At 32.4% G+C, this 27,531-nt stretch overlaps 1 protein-coding gene across 4 annotated transcripts in view; it reads left to right on the forward strand.

The window, feature by feature from the left end:
* The window catches only part of LOC148628437 (nucleolar protein 8-like), a 135,227-nt gene that overhangs the window by 47,513 nt on the left and 60,183 nt on the right, over positions 1 to 27,531 (forward strand). For all 4 annotated transcript variants that reach the window (XR_015923504.1, XM_088587545.1, XM_088587535.1 and 1 more), the window contains 2 exons: positions 9,842 to 11,467; positions 22,819 to 22,995. Coding sequence is in view for 3 of the 4 variants with exons in the window: in XM_088587545.1 (XP_088443671.1) it covers positions 9,842 to 11,467; positions 22,819 to 22,995 (1,803 nt within the window). In the remaining variant the exon portion in view is untranslated. The remainder of the gene's footprint in view (positions 1 to 9,841; positions 11,468 to 22,818; positions 22,996 to 27,531) is intronic.

The raw sequence follows: 27,531 nt of genomic DNA on the forward strand, positions 1-27,531 counted from the left end.
CCCAACCAACAGGAAATTTTCCATTTGTTTCAGTGATGGAGTTGTCAAATGTACGAATTCAAGAATCCACAAACTGATCATTTTCCCCCAAACCACGAAAATTGGTACCCACAAATAAAAGTAATTTCACTGTAATCTAAAAATATTATCTTTGATTAAGACTTATCCTGAACTATACCACTGATTTATAACATATTGCCTGATTTGATTGAAAATATTAGTATTTGATGTAAAAAAAATGATTAAAAATCAAACTAAATATCTAATATCTGAGTTTCTAAAAGAAGGAAATGGAATATGGAAGACAGAAAGATTGCAAGAAGAATGGTTTCGGTTATAGTATCAAAGTCTTTAAATCAATGTATTTTTAAAGAACATCTAATGCCAGGGGTTTGGAATGTAAGGGACCATGGGACATTTGCCTTTTCTGTTTGACTGGAAATCTAAAAAAAAAACTATATGGTTTCTTAGCAATTGGCCTCTTCAGATTGTAAATATCTTTGAAAAATCCTGAATATGGCCCTTCTCAAAATTTCCTTCCCAGCCACTGTAATGCATGTTCATATCTGATTAATAAAATGTAACTTGTGGTATGCAGAATTGTTTAAAAAAATACTCTTTTTGTTTTGTTCATCATTATTTGTTTGTTGGTTGGGTAATTGCTTTCATTAGATGTTCATGCTATTCATGTTTTCCTAGTCATTGTCTACTATTGATGGAATAGTAGACAATGACATAGAACACCGATAGAATGGTGCAGTGAACATGCTAAACATGTATGTCTAATGTAGATGAAATAATTCAAAAAATGAATTCCAATCACCTATCATACAGCTGTTGAAAGCAGGAGGAGGATGAAGGTGACTTATTAAAACCCATGTAGAATAATTGTTTTTTTCCCTATTTTAACAAAGGCCATGTGAGCTATTGCCATCACTTGGCATCTGTTGTCATCGTCGTCCCTCGTTGTCGTCAGCAATTATATAAAACTCTTCTCCTCTGAAACTGCTGGACCAATTGGAACCAAACTTGGTATGAATGTTCCTTGGGGTATTTTGCATTGAACTGGTGTGGGGATTTTTGATTCATCGAAAAAAACATGGCCACTGTTCCTAAAATAGAACATAGGGGGTCAGACAGTAGTTTTTTTACATATATCTCCTAAACCGTTAGGTTAAGCCATATTCTGACCAGGTAAAAGTGTTCAGCATGATGAGATCTATCTCTGGTCAAATTTTGGTTTTAATCCATTAAGCCATGTTGGAGTTATTGCCCTTTTTCAACGATTTTTGCTATTTTTAATGTTATTTCTTTCAAATATCTTCTCCTCTGACACTACATGACCAATTGGAACCGAACTTGGTATGAATGTTCCTTAGGATATCCTGCATAGAAAGGATGTGGGGAATTTTGATTCATTGTAAAACATGGCCACTGTTACTAAAAATAGAATATAGGGGTCTGACAGTAGCATATAGCTCCTTCAATGTTAAGTTTAGTTAAATTCTGACTGAGTAAAAGTGTCTAGCATGTTGATATCGAGTTCTATCTCTGGTCAATTTTTGTTTCAAGGAGAAAACTATGTTATTGTGCAGGTCTTAAATATGGAAAGTAATCTGTTCAATGTGGATGAAAATTAATTAAAAAAAAAAGTTCTTTTCTTAACTAATTAATATTTATAGTTAGAGAATTTGAATTTCCTGTGCCTATGGGCGTCACCACAGTCGTTTGAGCTGTAACTTCATTAAGCCAGTTTGTGAACTGAAAGTAAACAGGTAATTGATTACCAAATGTCTGAAGAAAGTGCAAATTTTCAAAAATCTTCTCCTTTGCAACTACGGAGCAGAATTATATGTAACTTTGCACTGATGTTCATTAGGGTATCTTGCAAAAAAGGTGTGTTTTGATCCGTTCAAAAACATGGCTGCCATTACTAAAAATAGAACATATTCAAAATTCAAAATTGGATAAAAGTGTTCAGCATGATGAGATCTATCTGTGGTCAAATTTTCATTTTAATCTGATAAACATGTTGGGGATATTGCCCTTTTTCAACGTTTTTTTGCTATTTTTAATGTTTTTTCTTTCAAAAATCTTCTCCTCTGACTCAACTTGACCAGTTGGAAACAAACTTGAAATGAATGTTCCTTGGGGTACCCTGCATAAATTGTTGTAGGGATTTTGATCCGTAAAAGAACATGGCTGTCATTACTAAAAATAGAACTTAGGGGTCAGACAGTATTTTTTTGCATGTTATATCTCCAAAACCGTTAGGATTAGCCAGATTCTTTCAGTTGCTGAACTGATCTTTTTTATAAGGCCTACAAAAGTCTCCAGGGATCAAAGTTGCTAGACAACTCCTTGTCAGACTTGTTGCCCATGAAAGATGAAAAATGATTTTTATCCTTATTTCTTCAAAAATAAAAATTCTCCGCTGAAACTACTAGAGTATTTAGAATAAACTTGGTATAAATATGTCTTAGGGTATTCTGTATACTGTGAAAGTGTTAATGTTCATGGGGTACCAATTTCATGGTTTTCGTAGGTCGATCAAAGCATGAAATTAGGTTCCCAAGGAAAATGAGATTCATGAACTTGTGTTTCTACCCATACCCACGAGAATTGGTATTCACAAAATAAAGAACTTTCACAGTAGATCTATTGTGGAGATGGTTTATCTGTTGATAAACCGATGCTGTTATAAAAAATAGTACAAATAGTTCATGGGTTTGGAGGGTCCACCATGAATGCCACTCATCAACTTCATGGTAATTGGTCCCCTACCGGCTTTAGCAGATGCAGATTTTAAATTTGCACTCCATCCATCCATTGTCTGTCTGTCAGTAAGTCTGTAAAAAAATTTTTTCACACTTTTTTTCTAAACCCTTGCAGATATTGATTTTTGGTATGCAAGTCTACCATTATGAGTTACAGATCTAGTTTAGGTCTTGTTCCGCTCCACTGATTTTGCCCGAGTTATGGCCCTTGACCTTTGAAAAAAATTACCGAAATTTAAGTTTTCCACACTTTTTTTTTATCTTAATGCTTGCAGCTATTGAGCTGATTTTTGGTCTGTGAGTCCACCGTTATGAGTTAAATATCATGTTGACATCGAGTTCCGCTTTGCTGATTTTTGTAGAGTTATGGCCCTTGAACTTTGAAAAATTTAACGAAATTCAAGTTTTTCGCACTTTTTTTTTAAATGCTTGCAGATATTGAGCTGATTTTTTGGTATGTGAGTCAACCTTGATGAGTTACAGATCAGGTTTATATTTCGTTCTGCTTTGCAGATTTTTTCCAAAGTTACCAACTTCTAGTTTTATGCGCTATACCAAAATTTCAGTTTTACACTCTTTTTTATAAAGACTTAAAGAGTTTTTTTTTGACAAATCCGTCAACCATTATTTGAAACCTAATCTGTCCAATTGTTCATGCATAAAACTTTGCAAATCTGTATCTGTAAAATGGATTTGAACATCTTTATTGTCTTTGTCCATATCCCTTCTTCGGTTAAGTATCAAAGTCATTTCCTCAGTTTGTCATTTATACTTCATGATCTAAGGTAGTATTTGGGTCAGTGGTATAAACAGCCGGTAAGGGACTATGTATTGTTTATGAAATACTCTCAGAGTGTTTGTTTATAGGTACCTTTATACCTCCCATTGTCACCAAAATCTATTCACAGATTCTTTTTCAGTATAAGCCTATATTTGTACCTCACTGATTTAAAAAGCCAAGATTTTTGTAGCTCAATTGTTGTTAGCGTATAAGCCTTCCTGAGTCAGCATGTGTAAACAAACTAAACAGATTTAGGTATCACCATGTAGCCTGATTTCTCAGCTTTACAATAGTACCAAGAAAGTTGTGCTAACAATTCGGGTTTTGGAGTAAAATGAAAAAGATGTACCCCGACACAACCAAAAAATTGCCTAAATTGACATATATTTTATTGTCAAACTGTGCAGGTCTGGGTGTCAAAAGAATAGGCCTGCAGCAGCGCTAAGCTTGTCGTAAAAGGCGACTAAATAGTGTTACATGCTGGGATTGTCAGGCTGTAATACGGAAAACCTGACTGCAAACCATAGTGGTGCACCATGTTGGGAAAGATGCTACGTTCCTCGTATGTTAAAGAACCCTGCTGCGGTATTCGATAGGAGTAGTAACCTTTGCGCTCTGCCACAGGAAGCTAAATTGCCCAACCTTACCTATTCCTATCCCTTCCCTTTTTCTAGTGGCAATCAAAATTTGTTGACCATATTATCCTTGTGTCCCTTCCAAGTTTTCATTTCATCATCATTTCATATTCATTCTATCATCCATTTCATGTTCATCGTCTGAATATAGCTGAAATATTGCTGCTCAGACATTAAACCCCAACAATCAATCAATCAGTCATTGTCAAAACCACTAGAGTATTTATGCTTCAGTAAAAAATGGCTTTTTTGGTATTTTCTCTTCAATATTATTACAATTAATACTTCTGGGGTTCTTATGGTGAATTTTCATAATCAAAAATCATAAAAAAAATGCGAAAAATGGGATTTTCAATTTTTTTGTAAAAGTCACATAAATTCGACTCTACAAGTTATTGCTCAACTAAAACATCTCAAATTTGGTATCATTCAATTGATAATTTAATTTGCTACATAAATTAACCATGAAAAACTGATTTTCAAAAATGGAGTTTCAAAAAATGATAACATATTATCCCTACCACTAGAAAACTTGTCTCAGTATCAAACAGAGTTCTTATTCCCAGCAAATCTACATTGTAAAACTAATTAAAATAATGATGTACCTAACATTTCTGATTAACTCAGGTACTTAGATTTTCCTTTTGGGGTGACAATTACTATAAGATCGAAATAAAAAGGAAATTTTCTGAATTTAAAAATTTCTTCTATATGACCTGTTATTTTCATTTTTTTATGCCCCGCAACGTCCGTCCGTAATTCTGTCCGTCCCATTAGTTTTCTGCACTTTTTTTGAAAATCCTTGAAGATATTGAACTGATTTTTAGTATGTGAGTCTTTCATGATTAGTTACAGAATGAGTTAAAAGTTTCGTTCCGCTACGCTGAGTTTTACCAAAAATATGGACCCTGGACTTTAAAATTTTCATGGAATTAACAGTTTTCCGCACTTTTATTGAACTGCTTTTTGGTATGTGAGTCAGTCATGATTAGTTACAAAATGAGTATAAGTTTCATTTTTCTATGCTGAGTTTTACCAAAATAATGGGTCCTTCACTTTAAAAATTGTATTGAAATAATAGTTTTTCGCTTTTTTTTTGTAAATGCTTGAAGATATTTGACTGGGTTTTTGGTGTGTGAGTGTCATGATTAGTTACAGATTGAGTCTAAGTTTCGTTCAGCTATGCTGAGGTTTACTCAAAATCACATGCGGGGGTATCATTTGTGTCTCACAGACACAATAACACATCTGACATGCTTTTTACAATTATGAGTTATGATATAGCTGTATGAAGGTTAAATGCGGGGCATCACTTTATCTAGTTATTTTTAAAATACCATAGGTTAAACAAGCTTTTAACCTATCTTTCAAATTATTTATCAGTATCAATGCAACAATAAGGAGTTTTTCATAAAAAAAGGAATTTTCGGAATTTCATATTTTCTTCCATTTAACTGGAAATTGGCAATTTTTTCCAAATACCGTACTTCAAACATGCTTTTGTATGTTCAAATACAATGATACAGTGTCTGAGCTTTCTAATGAGCCCAAATAATAAAAAAATTTGAACTTTTCTAAGTCCAATGAGGTGAAAAATTGCCATCCCTACCCATGAAGGAACCTCATCATGAACCCAAATGTTAATTTTTAGTATCTAATGATGTAAAAAGACATGTTGAGTACTGGTGTTTTAATTATCAATGTATTCAACATACATGCTCATTTCAGGCACATACTTTTCAGTTTCAATATGACAATAATGAGTTTTTCATAAAAAGTGGAATTTTTGGAATTTCTTATTTTCTTCCATTTCGCCAGTAATTGGCATTTCTTTCAAGTACCCTACTTCAAACAAGCTTTTGCATATTCAAATACATCTATGTAGCATCTCAACTGTCTAATGAACCGAGGCAATGCATACTTTAGCGTATTTCAGGCCATTTAGGTGAAAGAATGGTACCCTCTTCCCACAAAAATTTCTGTGAAAACCCACAATTTGTATGTGGTAGATCAGCATATTGTAAATGGTGGGTATATGTATTTCAAACATTCATCCTAGTTGCTTCATTGAAATCTTATGTATATCAAAATAATGATAGCAAACAAATTGATGTTAAAATTGATATTTTTTTTTATACAATTTACATGGCAAAATGTGTGATAATCTGTTGATTCTTAAGTTTCCATTTTTTAATTATTTGTCGTCTTCCAGACAATTAAAGCATATTTGCTAGACTATATGATTGTTACAAGAAGATCTCTATAATAAATCCCAGATAGACATTGTGTACAGGTCATGTATGCTATAAACGATCATTAGCTTTCACACTAGGGCAGATTTTAGTGGGTAGGGGGTACCAACCTTTCACCCCATTGGCCTTGAATATGTTTAGTAAGGTACATTTTAAAAATTTTACCCCAAAAAACTTAAGTGTTACTGCAACTTTCTTGGTACCATTGTAAAGTGGAGACATTGGGCTACATGATGATGCATATATATGTCAGTTTACTTCGTTTTGCAGAAAGAAGTCTGAAGAATCACAAAATGTAGAAAATGAATTTTTACCTCAACAAGGTTTAAAAGTAGCCAAAAAATACAAAAATGCTTCAGTATTTTTTGGTGACAAAAAGATTTGTAATTGGGAGGTATGAGGGTACCTAAAAAACTATATTTGGTTGATGAGTGTTGGAGGATGCACAGGGTTATCTAGGATAATGTACTAAATGCTAAAAAGGGTTGACTAAATAGAACAAAGGTTTAGTCAGAGGGTTTTCTCATATATCTCCAAAACTGTTAAAAATCTGTCAAAATGATCCTTATAATAAGGCCAAAAAAGTCTGCATTGGATCAAAGTTGTCAGACTACACCTTTTTTATTGCCCTTGAAAGGTGAAAAATGATGTGGGGATCAAAGTTGTCGGATAACTCCTTGTTTGAGTTGTTGCTTTTGATAGGCTAAAAATGATTTTTCCAGCCAATACCAAAAGATAGAAAGAAACTTGTACTTGATAAAATTATCCTTATGATAAGTCCTGCCAAAGTCTTCCTCGAGTCGAAATTGTCGGACAACTTCTCGTTAGAGTTATTGTCCTTGAAAGCCAAATATTTAACCAGGCGAGCAATTAAGGCTCCTGGGAGCCTCTTGTTATTTTTGTACACCTATGCTTTAGAGACCCCATGGACATGAAAAGTGACCACTGCCAAATGTCCTAAATATTTATCATCTTCCACAGAGCCAAATCACTACTCCCTTATAAAATTACAGAATGAAAAAAAAAAATCCCTTATAAATTTGATCCTTCCCTACATAAGCAAAAAAGTTTAGGACAGCAAAGGAAAAAAATTACGAAAAAACACACTAAAAAAAAGGAACTACATTCGTATACAATGAAAAATGAAGGGGAGTTAATTGTTATCTCATACCTTTAGTGTGTCAGAAAACTGATATTGGGGCCACAACAATGCCTAAAGTGCACAAAGTTCAACTGGCTGTGCTTGGGGAAGCTTTTTATTATTCATGTTGTGAGATATTGTTGGGTTACTTGATATTGCCTAGATGTGAATTGCACCTGGATTTCCTTGGTCACTTTTGGTAGAACCTCTTTCTGGCTCTGTCGTAGCGCTGGCAGAGTAGAACATGCTTAATCTTTTGTAGCACCTGATGCAACAGTTTTTTAAGGGTATTCATATTGCAAGTTCTTAAGTTTTTTTGTGTTGTGTTTTGTATCTTGATCCTCAAAATTTACATATCATCACGTTTTACTCTGTTAGCTACATTTTTGTAAATAGTTTCATGTTTTCATGTTTTTGCCATGTACTTGGCTTTTGGTGGCTATGTAATGATCATCTTTTTTATGCTTCATTTTGTACTTTTCTATTTTTCTACCAAAATTTACTACAATAATAATAATAATAATAATAATAATAATAATAATAATAATAATAAGAGAGTTACACAGTTAGTTTACAAGCTAATATTGACTAAGGGCCCTCCCACTCAAAACCATAGTTACAAAAACAAAAAAACAAAAAAACAAAAAAATAACACATACATTTAAACAATTGACAATATGAAAGCACTAAAATGATTTATTTGTATGGTATAGGAAAATCTAGTAGAAATTCTTCTTTCATTGACAAAAAAAATCCATTATTAACCCTTATCATGCTGGAACCATGTATATACATTCTGGGGCTGTTTTGCCTTTTTTGGGTTCTGGCAATGTTATTTTTAGCTTAGGAAACAACATTTTCGTTTCTTCTGCAAGCAGAGTGAATGTGCTTTAAAATGAGACTAACTTATACAGAGTTTTATCAAAAATAGGGACTTGAGATTTTCTCTGGTAACTTTGGTGATTTCATTTGATGGTTCATCCAAAGAGAATTTCACTTTGTGGAGTGAAAGATCTCCTGGACCTCATCATAAAGGGAGGGTCCACCCATTTGCAAGTGAAAGAGTAAATGTAAATTATGGGAGGTCCAGGACCTAAGTAAGTGAAATTTTATTTGTCCTGCATCAGAAATTGAGATTCATGGATCTCAGACCAAGGAATGCAATAAAACAAAAATATAGCCTTGAAATTTACAAGGTATCAAAAAGCTGACTGTCTCTGCCTACTAATTTTGTAATGTCACTTCAAAATCAGAAACAACTACATGCAATATTGGAAATGACTGATAATTTACCTGCAGGTCCACAATTTCATTTTGCAAATTGTGATGCCTTCTCCTCATTCCAACAGTACACCTCAAAATGTTAAAGTGGCTCACATATTAGGTGATATGTCATATCATATTTTTTATGACCACAAAAAATTTGCGGTCCTATATTGGTATGTTGCTGTCGTTGTTGTCTGTCGACACTTAGTTTTCGTGCAATAACTTTAGTTGTGGTTCACCAATTGTTGAGAAATTTGGGTGTTTTCCATAGCATAACATAAACCTTGTCATTTATTAATTACTGGGGTAAAGGAGGACCCATCTCTTATTTTTTACTACTCCTACATGTATACCACTAAATGAAATTATATGAAATTTTCACAGAATCTTTATTACATGTTCCTATAGTGCACCTTCTATTTTAGATTTTGATCAAATCAATTTAAGGGTTTCACATAGCAAAACAGACTGCATTTTTCACATCCCAAAAAGTTTGATTTCTTTATTTTTGACCAGATTAAAAAAAAATGTTTATATAGGATTCCTAATGAAAATCCCTGCTTGCATTTTTCAAACCCCCAATAAATTGACTTCTTTATTTTTTGTCAGGTTAAAAAAAAAGTTTTTATTGGAGCCTCTTGTTTATTTTTAGTCTTACTTAGTAATTGTTTTATTAGATTCCTAATGAAAATCCCTGCCTGCATTTTACAATCAGATTTCAGATATCTCTCATGGTTTTCGAGTTAGGACCACACCCTAAAAAATCGACATTTTTACTTTTGGTCTGATTTTGAATTTTTTTATTTGAATTTCAGATTTTTTGCTATACAGTGTCCAAATCTGAGCTGTTGTGTCCATATGCTTAAGTTTGTCAAAAACAAATACTGCTCCAACTATTCAGGGTTCAGGCACTTGATTGTATCATTCTGCGCTCTGTGAAGTTTTTATTTAAATAATAAAAAAGTATAAATTGATCAATCTCATTTCAGAACTGGGTTGTCGGAAAGTATGGCAGAGTGTTACCTGTAGTATATGTCAGAAACAAGGACAGGAAACATGTTGTAAAAGTAGATCCATCCAAGTTTTGTCATAACCTCAAGAAGATAAAATGTGGAGAAGAGATATGGCTGTCAAAACTAAACAATTTGACTTTAGAAATAGAAGATATTGACAACGAATTGTCAAGAAAGAGGAAAGGTGAATTTTCTAAATGGAAACCTTCATGTATTAAACACAAAAAGTTTGATTATGATACATTGAGAGATGGAAGTAACAACATTAGAAAATTGGATTATCACAAAAATGAGCCAAACTTTGAAATTGTTCCAGAAAAATCTTGGCTTTCTAAATGTAGTCATTGCTACACTAGTGATGACAGTAATTCAGATTCAGATTACACAAGTTTGAAAGAAGCTGGATCAAAATCTTTTCTGAACAAATCACATGTTCCAAAGAGTGTATCAGGTTTTTGCAACATTGAACAGGCTGGTCTTAATTCAAGCTGTAATGGGAAACCATTATCTGTTGGAGTGGAGAAAGTTATTGGAATTTCATGTAAAGGAGTAGGCAATATTTTTGATGCAGCATCTTTGAACAATATAATGGATGGAAAAGAAACTAAACCAAAAATACAACATTTTGGTGGCACCAAAATGCTTTATGCTACCCCTAACTTGGATAAACGGGAAAGCAAAGAAGCTCTAGTTGCATCTTTTTTACAACAGTCTTCATCTAAAACCTCTGTTAAAGGTATGAATGTATCAAGCAAAACTCCAAATGACCAGATTTATTTATTTATTGGTAAAGATGTAAATTTGGAAAATGACAAAAGTGAATTAGAGATATTAAAATCTAAACCTTTAGAACAAGGTAATACTGGAAATATTTGCGCACCATCTGCAGATGCAGATGAATTCGTACTTAGGTCTAAATGTATGTCATCTCCAGAAAGTCTTTCCTCTAGTGGAACAGATCGGTTTTTGTTCAATAAACCCGAAAAAAAGCTCCCACTTCAAATTAAAGTAAATGAGTTTTCTAGTGGATTGTTAAATAGAGAAATTCTTGATGGTGATATTACAGATGACGTTGACGAATACTCCTATGAGAGTGAGGATAGTGATTTTGAGAAATTTGCAAAAAGAGAATTGAAGAGAATGGCCTCTAAGTCCAATGTGTCTGATTTTAAACCAGCAGTTACAGGAAGTGAACTGTTCACTGGAACCATGAAAAGAAATAGAACTGGATTAGATACTGAAATACAGTCAGAGGATGGCTATTTCAAAAGAGTTAGTGATGTAGCATTACACAATGGATCTCCTGTTGTTTCAAACAGGCAAAAAGCTGAAATTGGAAGATCAAGCCAAGGAAAAAATGTTGAACTTAGAAATAAATCAACTTCTGGTAAAGCTCAGGGCATGTTATCAGAAAACTCAGTTCTTGAATCAACTTATCTGAATAGGTTTATGGATAGCATGAGTTTATATGCCTGTGTAGGAAAGAGCAAGAAAACGGAGGTGGAGTCCAATCAGAAGAGACTTGAAAGTTTGAAGAGAAGACAGGAAGAAAACAAATCCAAGAAGTCTGCCATAAAAAAAGCATTGGAAAGTACATTTATCGTAAGTTGATATTGAGATAGATTTAGTATAATGTGATATTAATATATATATATATATATATATATATATATAATTTTGACGTCCTTGAAATATTGAACCTGGGGTTAGGTCTCCATTACCACTTTTAACATTTGCATTACTTAACATTAAAACAATAATAATTGGCCATTTGACTTAAAAGTGGTAATTGATACGCTAACATCATATATTTTAACCCCAGGGTCAGAATATTGTATGAAATTTTGACCTCTGGGGTCATAATAACACATAACCCCATGATGATATTTTGACCTGTCTAGAGCATCAGGTGGAGGTTTAACAGTCACTGCAGGGGGTTTCATTATCATGAGAGTGGTTAATATTTCACATAGTTCAAAATATTGTATGATGACATGAGATTACAACAATACACAACAAAAGGGCACTGTCTAGCTTTGCTTAGATAAAGAATAGGAGAGCTAAATCCAACACTAATTTCCAGTATTACTAATGAATGTTTAAGAAATTTGAAATAAATTTTAGTAACAAATATTCAACATCAGAAAAAAAATTTCTACAATCTTTTAATTGTGTGTGGATACAAAAAGAAGACCAAAACAAAGACAGCATTTCATTAAATGGATGTTTCCTTTAAACATTTTACATTATACATTACAGGACAATAATATACAATTAACAATATACACGATTTTACACTGAGATGAACATGGTATGTTAAAGAGAGAAGAAAAAGTAAAAATAATAAGATGAAAATGAGTGAAAAATAATTAAATAATTAAAACAAAAGAAAACTTACAGTTGATAGTAACAGTATTAATAAATAAACTAATAAAATGATAATAATTTAGTTTACTTTCCCCAGTCCTTCTATTAGAATGAAACTCCCTTAGGAAAAGTCTAAAGTCTTACACACTTAAAAATTGCAGAATTAATTTCATAATTTTTTGCTAATATGGCCAAATAAAATAGTATCAATAGGAATTGGAACATCCAGGACTTGTAAGTTCTGAATTAAAGTGGCCTATTCAGTTATTTATTTGTTACAAAATAGAAAAAAAATGTTCTGCAATTTCTTAAGCTTGTGAGCACACTCACACACCCTATCATCAAGTGTAAGTATTTGTAAGAATCTGGCAAAATGGGAAAAATCAGAAACATGCATGTCAAAAACCTACTAATCTGACAATGTAATATCACTCAAGGATACTTTCTCTATTTGAAAAGACCATTATTTGATCTCTGCATCACTGGCTTTGCTCAGAAATTTTTCAATATAATGTTAGAAAATGATGTTTTTGACAGAGTTATCTGCCCTTGAAATATTCATTTTCAGTGCATTTCAATGAAGTTGTAACTCAATTTACCAACATGATATGGAAAATCTTGTCTGTTTTCCTTGATTCTAATGGTGCAACTAGTCATATTAAACTTTCAAAATGGTGGGTCTTTTCATACCATGTTTCACCCACTGCCTGATTCTTACAGAGATTGATACTACATAATATGTTAGTAGAAAAGGTCATATTAAAGGGCACTTGTTTCTGATTCTAGTATCTGTTACAATATGCAGCCTGTCTCCAACTTTGTAATTGATAGGGGATTGTTTCTTTGTTGATATTTGACTTGTAGATCATGTATAAATATTTTAAAAGAAAGAGACTCTCTTAGTAGTGCTGGAGGCCGGTATTAAAAAGTGCTTTAGTTTTCAAGTTTAATGGGCCGAGAGGGTATACTGCTATATTACATGTCAGTGGAAAGATAAATTAATGTTATTTTTTAATATCATACTTATCAGAGTGAAAAATGGTAAAGTTTTCTGCTATTTTGCATTAATTAGAGGAGGGGTCATAGATTAATCAACCCCAATACACTTTGATATCAAAATGTTTCTGTGATCGAATATTTCTTAAAGTCTTATGTTTTTTACTCTGACTGAGGAAAAGTGTACTAATCTTTTTTAGAACTAAGTTCATTCTAATCATTTTTACCTGTTCAACTATAAATAAGGAGTCAGTGAAATTAATATTAACGGTTTTTCGATTTGAACTTTTTGATATTTGATATTTGGGTAGATTACTTAAAGATGATGTATTATGTACCATGGATAGTGGTCTGTGACCTTGAAATTTGACCTCAAGGTCAAATTCGTGTTTTCTTAGCTCACCTGGCCAAAGTGAGCTATTGCCATCACTTCATAATAACATGGCCGCTGTTACTAAAAATAGAACATAGGGGTCAGACAGTAATTTTTTTAATATATCTCTTAAACTGTTAGGTTTAGCCAAACTCTTTCCATTGCTGAAATGATCTTTATTATAAGGCCTTCAAAAGTCATCTGGAGTCAAAGTTGTCAGGCAACTCCTTGTAAGAGTTACTGCCCTTGAAAAATGAAAAATGATAAGTTTTTTTTTTGTTTTTTTTTAACAGTTTTTAGCCAATATCTTGAAAACTATAATAGATAGAAGAAACTTTCAATTGCTGAAATGATTCTTATGATAAGTCCTGCCAAAGTCGTCTTGAGTCAAAATTGTTGGACAACTCCTTAAATTTATTGCCCTTTAAAGACAAACTTTAACCAGGTGAGTAATTCTTGTTAATGTTATTTCTTTCAAAAATCTTCTCCTCTGACCCTACTTAACCAATTGGAACCAAACTTGGTATGAATGTTTCTATGGTATCCTGCCCTGGGTGTCGAAAGAATAGGCCTGCAGCAGCGCTAAGCTTGTCGTAAAAAGCACTAAATAGTGTTCAGGAAACTAGCCGGGGGATAGGCGCTCTGCCCACAGAGCAACTGGGTTGTGTGCCCCAGGTGGTGGAATGGGGTACCCCTGGCGTATTGCATGCTGGGGTTGTCAGGCTATAATACAGAAAACCTGACCGCAAACCATAGTGGTGCACCATGTTGGGAAAGATGCCACGTTCCTCGCACTTTAAAGAACCCTGCTGTGGTATTCGATAGGAGTTGGAACGTTTGCGCCACAGGAGGCTAAATTGCCTGACCTTACTCATCCCCCCTTTTTCTAGTGGTAATCAAAAGTTGTCGACCCTATTATCCTTGTGTCCCATCCCATTTTTCATTTCATCATCATTTCATGTTCACTTTATCATCCATTTTATGTTCATCGCCTGAATATAGCTGAAGTATTGCTGCTTGGGTGTTAAACCCCAACAATCAACCAATCAATCAATCTATGGTATCCTGCATAGAACTGATGAAGGGATTTTTTATCCCTAAAAAACATGGCCTCAGTTACTAAAAATAGAACATAGGGGTTAGTCAGTAGTTTTTCACATATATCTCCAAAACCATAAGATTTAGCCAAATTCTTTCAGTAGCTGAAATGATCCTTAGTATTAGGAATACAGACTAAAGTAATCAGAAGACTCCTTGTAAGAGTTACTGCCCTGGAAATGGCAAAAATGCCATTTTTTTTTTAGTGGTCAGTCAATATCTTGAAAACTATGATAGATACAAAGAAATGTTCAATTGCTGATATGATCCTTATAATAATTGTTGGACAACTTCTTTTTAAATTTATTCCCTATGAAAGGCAAAACTTAACCAGGTGAGCCTCTTGTTTTCAGTGACTAACTCATGTCCAGGCGGTAACTTTTATGTCTTTCCACAGCACTTTTGATATTTAAAATGAGGGTAGATCATTTAAAGAAAATGTGTCGTGTACGATAGATAGTGGCCTATGACCTTTAACATTGGCCTCAAGGTCAAATTCCTGTTTTTTTCGTTGACAAACTTTTGTCTCAGCTGTAATTTTTTGGCTTTTGATGTGGGCTCTCGATATTTGGCATGTGGGTTAATCACCTAAATCAAATTTGTATATATGGCTTAATTGCCAAGGCACGATATCTAGTTTTCACTATTTATGGGATATGGGATCTTGAAGGATACTAAAAACATCTACAATGTAAGTCGATCTTAGCTTACATTCATCCACCAAGATAATTGTTCACTGGATTCTTAATTCTGTGTTTTCACACTTGTAATTCACTAAAAGTACAAAAATTGGCACCCACTAATCAAAATGCCTATTGATCTTCAAATGTTTAAATGGGTTAGCTACATCATAAGGCCAAAAATAAATAATTGTTTGTTTCCCCAGACCCGACCCTACCAAGTCAGGTGTGGGTAGGTAGGTAGGTAAAATATTTTATATTTTTTTGGAAATTGTTTTTTTTTTGGTATTTGTAAATAGGAATTACAAACCAGCATTATAGGCCAGTATTTTAAGTTTTATGGTGTATCAATTTATCATTTTCCTCATGTCAGATTTACTGAATAAAATTTTATGTATATTTTAAAATAATTTATTTTATTGGATTTCTCTTAGGTGGTATTTTACCAATAATAATGCAGTCTCTGCACACTGGTAACACAATACGATGTGTTTTAAGGGCCTCCTTGTCCTTCGTTTGTTGTCCCAACTGCTGCACAGAAGACAGAGAAAACTATACCCTTTAGTACTGAGTTATATATCTTGCTTTACACAAATATTCAGATAAAAAAACAGATACTGAAGTAAAACCTATCCACCATTATCATTCAACTCAGGATACCATGTTTATTACAAAACCAAGGATTGTTGAAAATCGAGCAAATGTAAATAAAAAAAGCAGGAAAATAACAGCAATTTTGAAAATGGCTGCTCCAATCAAATTTTCAAAATCACCATTCAACTCAGGATAACATGTTTTCCTATATGTACCAAATTTAATTGAAAATCAAATAATTTTTCAAATACTGTCCAAAAATGGCAGTTATTTTGAAATGCTACCAAGTGATTGGTAAAGGGTGTATCATGCACTAAAGAACAGTGAATGATTATTCATTCTACGGTTCATGGAAAATAAAAGCAAATAAAGTCCCTTACTTCTCAGGAATTTGGAAGTCACATGCATGATTAAAAAATGTATCTGTAAAAAAAGGACTATGATAAACCTAGTACAAATGACATAGCATGCCCTCAGTGTTGAGCGATCTGAAACATGTTTTATCAGTATGTTGTAAAAAAAAATAATTATGCAGATGGTATGGTTTAAAATGTACCTGTACCAACTTTTCTACGTACCCAAATACTGTTTTGCCAATTTCTTCCAAGTTCTTCATTATTACTTGATATTTCCAGCTGAAAGTTGGTACACATTTGCAAAATGACATGTTGGATAGGCTTGAATTAATTATTTTTTAAATATTTGTAGAAAAAATAGATTTTATTCGATTTTGTGTTTTCAAAAGGTCTAAAATGTGTAAACCCGAAATTCCTGTACCCAAAATCAAAGTCCGGTATTTTTGTTATCTGTACTAATGTATTGCATATTTGACAATAAAACGTCATAATATCATTAAAATTTTTGACCATAAATTAAAATAGCATCAAACTCTGTTTATGAGATTTTGTTTTTCATATATTCTGGATAAGATCATATCCATTCTTTGCTGGCACAGGGATTGATGCTAGGTACATTATTGAATTCAAACTCAATCACTTCTTTTTTTTTTTTTAAATATCAAATCTTTCAAAACGTTATCCATAGCCTTGAGGTGAAGTTTTAATCTCTTTAATAATTTTAGAAAAACATAAAATTGGGATAGGTTAGTGAGAAATAGTCAATAAATAGCTGGGTACGGTAACTTCCGGTTACACATATTAGACTTAACAAAACCGATCAAACAAGAGATATCAGAAAAATATACATCAAGTTCTTGATTAGAAATGAATTAAAACGGACTTTCCACATCTCTTTCAATTTTCAGTTCTTAAACGTGTAAGAAGGAATATTTTAGCAAAATAATATTTGGGTATGGGGAAAAGTTGGTACGAATGTGGGTATGGGTTACACATTTCCCTAACCAAACGAGTTATCAAGATTGGAAAAAAATAAACAATCCTAATCATGATGCATGAAAGGTAAAAAATGCGAGGAACAGTATACAAAAATAACCCCTTACCACCCACTACCAGGGGAATAGTAAGGGCTGTCTGCTTTTACAAGACTAGTGTGGGATCGTTCTTTTCAAATGTTTCCATCTTCGAAAATATCCACCATTGTTAACAACTGTTTCTTAAAGTTTCCAGATGTGTAAACGGAAACAGAAACTGGCAGAATGGCGTCTATGTGTTTATTTAAATTTACGAACGATCTAGAGGATATGGTAAAAGTCTCAGTTGTGTATTCTTTGCCCCATAGGCTTCTACAGTATATCTTAAATTTTCATGATTTTTTAAAAAAATGGACAAGGAGTTTCAATCTAACTCTTGACCATGTTTTTCAATTAAGGAAATGTCAAACTTAATCTTTAGGTCCATTTTAGAAAAAAAAGGCACGAACTTTAGTACACCAGGACAGGTCAAACTAAAAATAGACTTTTCTACTTTCACTTTTATTTTGAGTTCATAAAATAGACCCCTTTTCTGAAGCATTATTTTTCATGAAAATACTGTTTTTTTCTCAAAAAACAATTTTTTTGTGTCATAGATTGATATTTACCTTGTACTTGTGATGAAAAATGATATTCGTTTGCCAAGAAACAAAAACAGGAAAAGGCAAAAAAGAAGTGCACTATATTTTTTAGCCACCATGTTTTGACGTACACCCGCTCAGGAATATGTAATACAAGACTGATACCTGTTACTAATAAAGACTTTTAGATATCTTTAAATGTTGTTTTTCTATAACTGTGTTCAATTTCCAACTTAAAGACAAAATGTCTCTGTCCTCCTGCTTTCCTATGAATTTTTATTCCAATTTTCATATAGGTACCCTTTAACAGTATTAAGTCAGATATCTAAAATGTGGCAAAAAAAAGACAAGTTTTGATAAAAAATAATTTAGTTACCTATTTAAACATTAAAAGTGGTCTGCATTGATAAGACAAGTGCATTAACTATTCTATGAATACCAAATTGTTTCAAAATCTCAATTTTTTTGGTCATATTCACAAAAAGTCAAGTCAGGACCCCCTTTTTTTAGCCTTAACACAAGGGAGCCTCTTGATCATTTAAAATCTGCTTACTGACACAGCCAATTGCACAAAGTTGAAGTTCTTGTTTACATAAAGGTAAAATAGAGTCAAAATGTTGTATATTTATCATTATTTTAATGAAAAAGACATCTTAGTTCCCAAAAATGCTGATTTTCAGTCAAGTTTGGTACCCTAGGCATGTATAAATGTACTCAGTAATTACAAAAGGAGAAGTATCTCACAAACACAGATGGATATTTTGGAAGAACAGTAGATAACATACACAGAAAACGTCAAAGTTTCTACTTACTTCACACACTATTGAAGAAAATTCATTTTTTATATGTCATTACCACCAATTTTTTATAAGCCGCATTAGAATTTGAGTGGTAGTACCATTAGAAATAGTCATTTGTGAGATAAAAAATGTTTTATTGGTCAGTTTTCACTTTTAATTAATCAAATGACTGTAGTACAGCACTTCTTGAGCAGTTAAAGTAGAATAAAAGTGAAAATGCAAAAAAATATTTCAGTTTTTATATGTCATATGTAACAAGTGCAATTCAACCATTTTCAAGTCTCTACTCCAAGTATTAAAAATGTCAAAAAATCAAAACTGTTTATAATTCAGCAATTTAAGTCACCCTATTTATATCTTATGTAGTTGTGCTGAGAAGACTTTTAATAATAACAATTGCAATCCATTGGTCATCTTTTAATCTATAAAAACATTGCTAATTTCCAAATTTAGTAAAAATGTGCCATAAAAGTAAAAAATGAGGCCTTGCATCACTTTATTCCATTTAAAGTTGTTCCATTTAGTATAAAATATGATATATTGATGTTTGAAAGCTTTTAGGATAATTGAAACTCACTTACTAAAAATCTCACTTTCCACTGAAACTGTGATTATCAGGTCTCAGTCTTGTATTCTTTGCCCCATAGGCTTCTATAGTATACCTTAAATTTTCATGATTTTTTAAAAAAATGGACAAGGAGTTTCAATCTAACTCTTGACCATGTTTTTCAATTAAGGAAAAGTCAAAAATAATTTGTAGGTCCATTTTAGAAAAAAAAGGCACGAACTTTAGTACACCAGGACAGGTCAAACTAAAAATAGACTTTTTCTACTTTCACTTTTATTTTGAGTTCATAAAATAGACCCCTTTTCTGAAGCATTATTTTTCATGAAAATACTGTTTTTTTCTCAAAAAAAATTTTTTTTGTGTCATAGATTGATATTTACCCTGTACTTGTGATGATAAATGATATTCATTTGCCAAGAAACAAAAACAGAAAAAGACAAAAAAGAAGTGCACTATATTTTTTAGCCGCCATGTGTCGACGTACACCCGCTCAGGAATATGTAATACAAGACTGATACCTAAAGACCCGAGAAAGCCTGGTCGCATCATCAATGCGTTTTCATCTATGTTGATAACAAATGTGCTATAAAGAACATCGTCCCCTTCTTATGTATTTGGCTCCTCCATTTTATAGGAGCATCACAGCATGGATTTTAATAACAACTACGAAAATAATTTCTACACAAAATTGGCAATAAAATTATTTGGGTCGCAATTTTTTCAGGTTGGTTGGGATTGGGGAAACAAAGAATATTTTATTTTTGGCCTAAAATAAAATTTGTTTCTGAAGTAAATCCATACCATTCAAGAAGTGCCATAAACGGTGCTCTTTTTGTTCTTAAACATAAGACAGAACTATTCAGACATACTTTTGTTTAGTCTGGCCCATCTCACTGGTATACCCTCCCAAATGAAATAATAAGTGTAAAAGGAATAAGTCTTTTTAAGCAGAAATTAAAAATCTTCCTAATGAGACAACAGGCAAAAGAAAAATTCAATTGTATTTACATGTGCTTTAATGTAAAATGGTAACATTGTTGGCATGCATTTATGTATATTTACTAGTACTCATTTTGTGGCATTGAAATTAATTTTATATTTTTGTTTTTGTGTGAGGACCTCAGGGAAGATTACTTGTAAACTAACTGTGTTACCCTCTTGAAATAAAGCATTATTAATAAATAGATAGCAATGTTTTATTGAATGTTCCGAGTGAAACAAATTTCGATAATTCACACTGTGAAATAACTTTGTTAATTTCACCCTCGGACTTTCTCCCGCCAAAATGTCACAACTTTGAAATCAATCTGCGGTTCACAAAATTTGAAATTTATGTTGCAAATAGCAACGAATGATCAAGGAAATCTATATAATAAATAGGATAATCAATTGGTTATCGTGAATAACCAAAAAATGATCACTCATGCCAAGAACGCAGTAAGGTTTAACTCATGCACGGAACAAGTTTTGCACACTCGTTAAATCTAAGCGTTCTTCGGCACTCACGATAATATTTTGGTTATTCACTCCTTCCAATTAATTATCCTTTTATTATTATTATTATTATTATTATTATTATAATCATGATACAACAATAAGTGATTACAATAAGTAGTATTATGTCATCCTCATAATTTCTTAATTAAATTGACTTATGTTCTGGATTGTTTTTGATACAAACTTTATATGATTACTTGTGCTTATGTTTACCTAAAAAAAAAATCAAGCATCCTAAATTACAAAGCCTGCTACTAATTAACATTTGAAGGATGTGAACTCCATACACTGGATTTTCACCAGGAGAGGGTTTACCTTTATTTTACCTTTTTTGCAAAATATTGCATGATAAGTCCACAGTTTTTTTAATTTGTTGGTCTACGGATCCGCTGACCTGATTTTACCAGCTAGGAAAAAAATATAAAATTGGAATTTCAGTTTTCCAATTCTTATTTTTACTGCCACCTACTACAAAAAATAGCAAGTGCAAAATTGGAACATCTACTTTTCAAAATAAAGCTATGGACAACGCCTGCTTCTACTTTTGTTCATTCAACAACATGACAAAGTAAAGTTAGTGGGAAGATTGAATGAAAATGCCAGCATAAATTTCACCACTTTACATGTCAATATTGTTAAAGGGTTTTAGTAGTTTGGGAAACAAGTTAACACTGGCTAAAGATGGTAAAATCAAAATACCTTTAATTGAAAAGAATATAAATAGTTCCTGTAAATGATTTATGAGTTTAAAAACCTTGTGGGTTTGTTTTTATTCCTAACAGGAAGTAGATAAATTAAGGGGAAATAATTGGCAGGAAAATCAAAGCTATGTTGTTTTGTGTAGAAATATGTAAGCTTATAAAACAATTGAGAAAATTCAGGTAAAACATGATTTGTTGTCTTCTTTTTTTCTGAAGACCATTTCACCCTCCATTATTATTGAAATTTTAACAATTTAAACAATTTTTAAATCACAGTATAATTTTAAAGGGGAATCATAGTGAAAAAAAGATAAGTTTCATTTTCTTCTTATTAATGACAAAATGTATTCTTTAGATTTAAAAACCATAAGTCAATTTAATTTTTTTTAAAGTTTTTAAAAAGGTTAAGTAGTTTCTCAGTGTAATTGTTAAATGGAAAAAAAATTGTTTTCATTTTCATGATATCCGTCTGTATACCGGTACTCAATTTCCTGTCCCTGTCTTCTTCCTGTACTTTGTAGGTTTGTTTTATATTGACTTTCCACTAAGCTCTTCTGTTACACAACTTGTTTACACCAAAACAATGCTCAGTGATAAATTAAACAGTACATGTTTTTGACCAACCCTGTTTTAAAACTTGAATTTCCACTCTGATTTTAACTTCACTTTTTACCATCTTTGTTTTAAGCTGTTAACTATATCATACTGTGAGGAAGGCTATAGATACAAAAAAAATTGAGGACATTAACATTGTTTAAGTATTGCACATCGAATTTATTGGACACTTCAAAAATTGGATTGATAATTTGTGTTTATAAATGATGTGAAGGTATATACAGTAGACTGGAATCCCACTTTTAAACTATGTTAGGTTAGATAACGGAATCTTTTACAATTAAAAAAATGTTTTTATTTAAAATATAAAAAGTAGATATGCATTTCTGGTTCCCATTTTATTTTTTATTTTTTTCTGACTGACCGATTTCTTCCAGTCAGAAATCTGTAAACCAATAAATTCAAAAACTGTGGCCTAAGCCATATTTTCAAATTGGTAAGAAGTAAATATTATCCTGTTCATGATAGGGTATAATATTCAAAGATTTTACTAATAAAACTCAGCTTTTTGGACACAAAAGCTGTAGGAACAAAAATATATTAAATAAAATTATGATGTGTTGTGCACTTTTTGGAATTTCATTTACAGTTGTGGAAAAAGAAAAAAAAACAATAATACACATGCATAGACTATGTAGAAAATAAGGACCATAGAACTACTAATCATCTATGATCTATTTTTAAAATTTACAGGATTCTAAACCCCAGTTCAACAAAAAGATTGTTTTCAATAGTGACAGTGATAGTAGCCAAAGTGAAGATTCTGTAGTTATTGATAATGATGATGATGATGATAATGACAAGGTTCCAAGCAGAAATGAATATGAGAAAGATGTTAAGAGAAAGAAGTATAGTCAAATTGATAGACAGGTCTGTTGAAAGTATTTATTATTTTGGGGTTTTTGATCCTTCAGAATAAAAATACCTTATGTCCCTACTATTTCCAAACACTACATAAAAATATAGTCCAAATGTAATTCCTTTTTTAGCTCACCTGGCCATGTGAGCTATTGCTATCACTTGGCGTCCGTTGTCATTGTTGTTAACAATTTTTCAAAACTCTTCTTCTCTGACACTACTTTACCAGTTGTAACCAAACTTAGTATGAATGTTCCTTGGGGTATCTTGCATAAAATTGTAGTGGGATATTTGATCCATCGAAAAACATGGCTGCTGTTACTAAAAATAGAACATAAGGGTCAGACAGTAGTTTTTCGCATATATCTTCAAAGCCGTTATGTTTAGCCAAATTCTGATATGAGGTAGGAATGTTCAGCCAAATTCTGATATGAGGTAGAAGTGTTCAGCCAAATTCTGATATGAGGTAAAAGTTTTCAGCATGATAAGATCTATCTGTGGTCAAATTTTCCTTTTAATCTGTTTAGCCATTTTGGAGTTAATGCCCTTTTTCAACTTTTTTTGGCTATTTTTAATGTTATCTCTTTCAAAAATCTTCTTCTCTGTCACTACTTGACCAATTGAAACCAAACTTGATATAAATGTTCCTTGGGGTATCCTGCATAGAACTGATTTGGGGATTTTTGATCTGTCGAAAAAACATGACCGCTGTTACTAAAAAAGAACATAGAGGTCAGACTGTGGTTTTTTGCATATATCTCCAAAACCGTTAGGTTTAGCTAAATTATTTCTATAGCTGAAATGACCCTTATTATAGGGCCTTCAAGTCTTCAGGGATAAAAGTTTTCAGGTGACTCTTTGTAAGAGTTATTGCCCTTGAAAGATGATAAATGACTTTTTTTTGTTGCAGTTTTCAGCCAATATCTTGAAAACTATAATAGATAGAAAGAAACTTTCTATTACTGAAATGATCCTTATGATTGTCCTACCAAAGTCTTTTTGAGTCAAAATTGTTGGACAACTTGTTAATTTATTGTCCTTGAAAGAGTAACTTTAACCGGGTGAGTGTTTCAGGCTCCTGGGAGCCTCTTGTTATCATTCAATACCTCTTTTATAACTAGTGAATACATGTATGCCTCTTGCTTTTATTCAGCCTAATAATAATGTATTATTTCTGCTAATATAATTAAGATTTAGTCATCATATCAACTGACGATTTGAGGGACTCCTTTTTGGCTTTGAAAAATATTTAGTAATTAATTTGCATTTAGGAAATTTAGTTCTTGCAGTAATGTGTCAAGAAGTGTAAAATGTGTTAAGAATGTTCCATTTAACACACTTGTCAGCCAAATTCTCCATCCTATCATTTATAGTTTATCATTAGTAAACAATAAGTCAAGAGCAGTGATTTTAACCAAGTAAAATTGGCAGGTAATTCCAAATCGATAAAAGTGTCTAGTTTTTGAAAATCTTCTGTTCAATAAGGAAATTATTTTCATAAGCTGAAATTTGTTATATTTGAGTATAATTTAGTGTAGGGTAAATACTCTGTTAATAAAGTTTGTGAATGTAAATGCCCATTAACTGTTGGACAGATTTAAACATTTAGGAAACAGGTGAAATGGAACAAAATTTGTAAATGTGTGCGAGGTTGGGTCAGTAGTATGGATAGACATTCAGTTAATACATATTAGGAAAAAAAAGTTCTTATGCACATATATGATCACAGTTTTATTTAACATCATGTAATTTTTTAAATCCTGTTTATGCTACAATTTCACAAGAAACATAAACCTTCAGTGCTAGCAGCACTTTGATTATTACTTGTAGAAAGTAAAAACAAAATGTTGAATATACCTAACGGAAAACTCCTAGGTTCTGGGTAGTGTGAAGACCCCTGGTTAGAATCATTACACCCCCCCCCCCCCCAAAAAAAAAAAAAAAAAAAAAAAAAAAAAAACGGAAATGTCAAATTTGTAGTGTTTAGCTAAATTTTAGTTATTAGAAGGTCAAAAATAATGTTTTTAAGTCACTAATATTGTTAGGGACTACTTGCACTCATAACTTCAGTCCTGTACTGTAAATTGTATACGATTGAAATAATTGTTTATATACTATACGCGTATATGTGTTTTACGTATGTTTTTTTACTTGTATGGAAGTGGGAAGTTTACATTGAAAGATGAAATGATCAGTTAGCTTCAAACTCTGCAATATAGCTTAGCAATACCTTGTCTCCCAATTGTTTTGATTGAGAAACATGCGGGTCGTCACGGTTACAAAGTAACCCAATTTTAAATATAGCATATGACAACTTAGCATGAAATTTGCAGTTCTTAGCTGATTGATGAACTGTTGCGTTACACAACAAAGTTCAAAGTTCAGAAGTAAAGTCGGTACATATAAAACATAATGAGTTTTTAAAAGATTTGTAGCTATGATGTTCTGATATCTTGAGAGCTACAATGTAGCTCATACTGTAGGTATACATGTCTTGACCTTCTGTATTCCTGTGTAGGGATTAGCTAAAATCTTACCAAAGTCTACTTTTAGTAGTGGTGAGCAGTAAAAACTAATCAACTGAGAATAAAAAATTCATTACCAATGAAATATTTACTATAAATCAACAAAAAATTAGCGGAAAGCTGTTTCTCAACATATTTCCATGAAGCGAAAACCAACGAAATAAATATAATTCAAATTCTTCCAAAGTTCTAACCGTCTCTTTTTACTCACACGCAGAAAACTGAAGAAAGTTTTGACTTGAAAAAGAAAATTTTACTTGAATTATATAGGAAAATGATGCATAAATATTCTTTCATGTTCTTCTCACAAGTAAACTATTCAGCGTTCAATAATGTCCAAATAAACACAAAATATGTTTGATTCTATTTGTTTTATTTCATGAAAATCAGTTGAGAAATGGCTTCTCAATAAAAAGCGTGGATATCTATGAAGTAATCACTTCCTTGTAGAAAGCCAACGATATTTGCACTGAAAACAAATTCGGATAATAGAGTCTCCAGTGAAAACGAAATACCGACGGACAAGTCTGATAAAACGACAGGCAGTAAATTTTGATATAATTCTGGTCTGAATGTCTGGTGTCTTTTGGGGCGGTGGAATAAGAAATTATGTTATTTTTTCGATTTCCGTTAAACAAATCTCTGACAATCAGTCCCTCTATACTGTGTTCTCGTAAAAAAGCTTTAAAACAAAGCTCAATGTATTGGCCATCGGAGTTCTTCCTAAAAAAACATCTACTTTCAATGGAAGGCATGGCGTCCACAACAACAATCACCTGACTCGATTTTGCAGGAAATTATACGGATGTCACTGGAATCATCGAAGAAGTTACAAGATTTGTTTGTAAACAAAGAAATACAATTACAAATGAACTCTTATATAGAATTTTTTCTGTAAAAAGTGATAATAACTATGATAAAATTAGATTAGCCGCTTCAGTGAGGAATACTTAGGTGGAATGGATACCAACAGCTGGCATTATTTAACCATCAAGAGGTAACTTATTTAACATTTTGTCTTAAGAGAGAGTGCACAATGAACTCATGAAAGAGGTAGTCAAACTTTAAAATAAATCAGCACACCACAATGAAATTAGCTTTAAACAATTCTTTTTTGCTGTTAACATTCACTATGCTGAATTGTTGGAAAAAAATGTCTAGATTTCGATATTTTGCAAACATGTAAATTAGTTGCATCATGGTGCTGATGCTATTGTTTTATATATGTTAAAGGTAGGTGATCACGGGGTGGGGTGGGTGGTGGGAGAGTTGGTGGGCATGCACGGGAACATGGGTCTGTTGCCTGAAAATGGTCATTATTGGTGATATTTGGTCATTTTTCACCAGATGTGGTGCTCACCATGGGTAAGACTGTTCCAAGTGCAATTATTCCAAAGCTTTTTCCCTCTGATGGTAATTTAAGCCAAAAATTGTTCATTACAGTCGTAAGTGGAAGGTCGGGGGTTCCCAGAGGGGTCACTCATGAGAAAAAATGAGGAATTTTTGCTATTTTTGGTTTCAGATTGGCCTAAAATTATAAGTGGTTAGTATATGGGGTTGACATTGTGGGAATGGTGAGAGACATCATTATTTTATAGAAACTAGGTGAAATGAAGCACTATAGATCCATTCTGCTGTTGTTCTTCACCAAAAAAAAAATCACACTTTTTTGTGGCCTTCTTAACTTGTGACCTCTTGTCCAGCTGTCAAGTCCCTATTTTTGCTAAAACTCCATATAATATAGCCTCATTTTAAAGTAAAGCACATTCACTCTGCTTGCATATGAAATCAAATTGTGGTTTCCAAAGCTAAAAATAAAATTGCCAGAACCCAAAAATTGGAAAACAACCCATGACCGTATATTTACTGTTCCCGCATGGTATGGGTTAATAAAGTCGTCTTATTCATTGACAGCTGGATTAGAAATGGTGACCTGTGTTACAAGAATTACATAAAAGTAAATTCTTCATTTATTAATTTTTTTTTTATTCACTAGATTCATTTTTTCTTACTGTATTTATGA

This window comes from Perna viridis, chromosome 1, assembly GCF_037379345.1.
Source record: "Perna viridis isolate PV_CMFRI_1.1 ecotype Kerala chromosome 1, ASM3737934v1, whole genome shotgun sequence".
Classification (NCBI taxonomy): domain Eukaryota; kingdom Metazoa; phylum Mollusca; class Bivalvia; order Mytilida; family Mytilidae; genus Perna; species Perna viridis.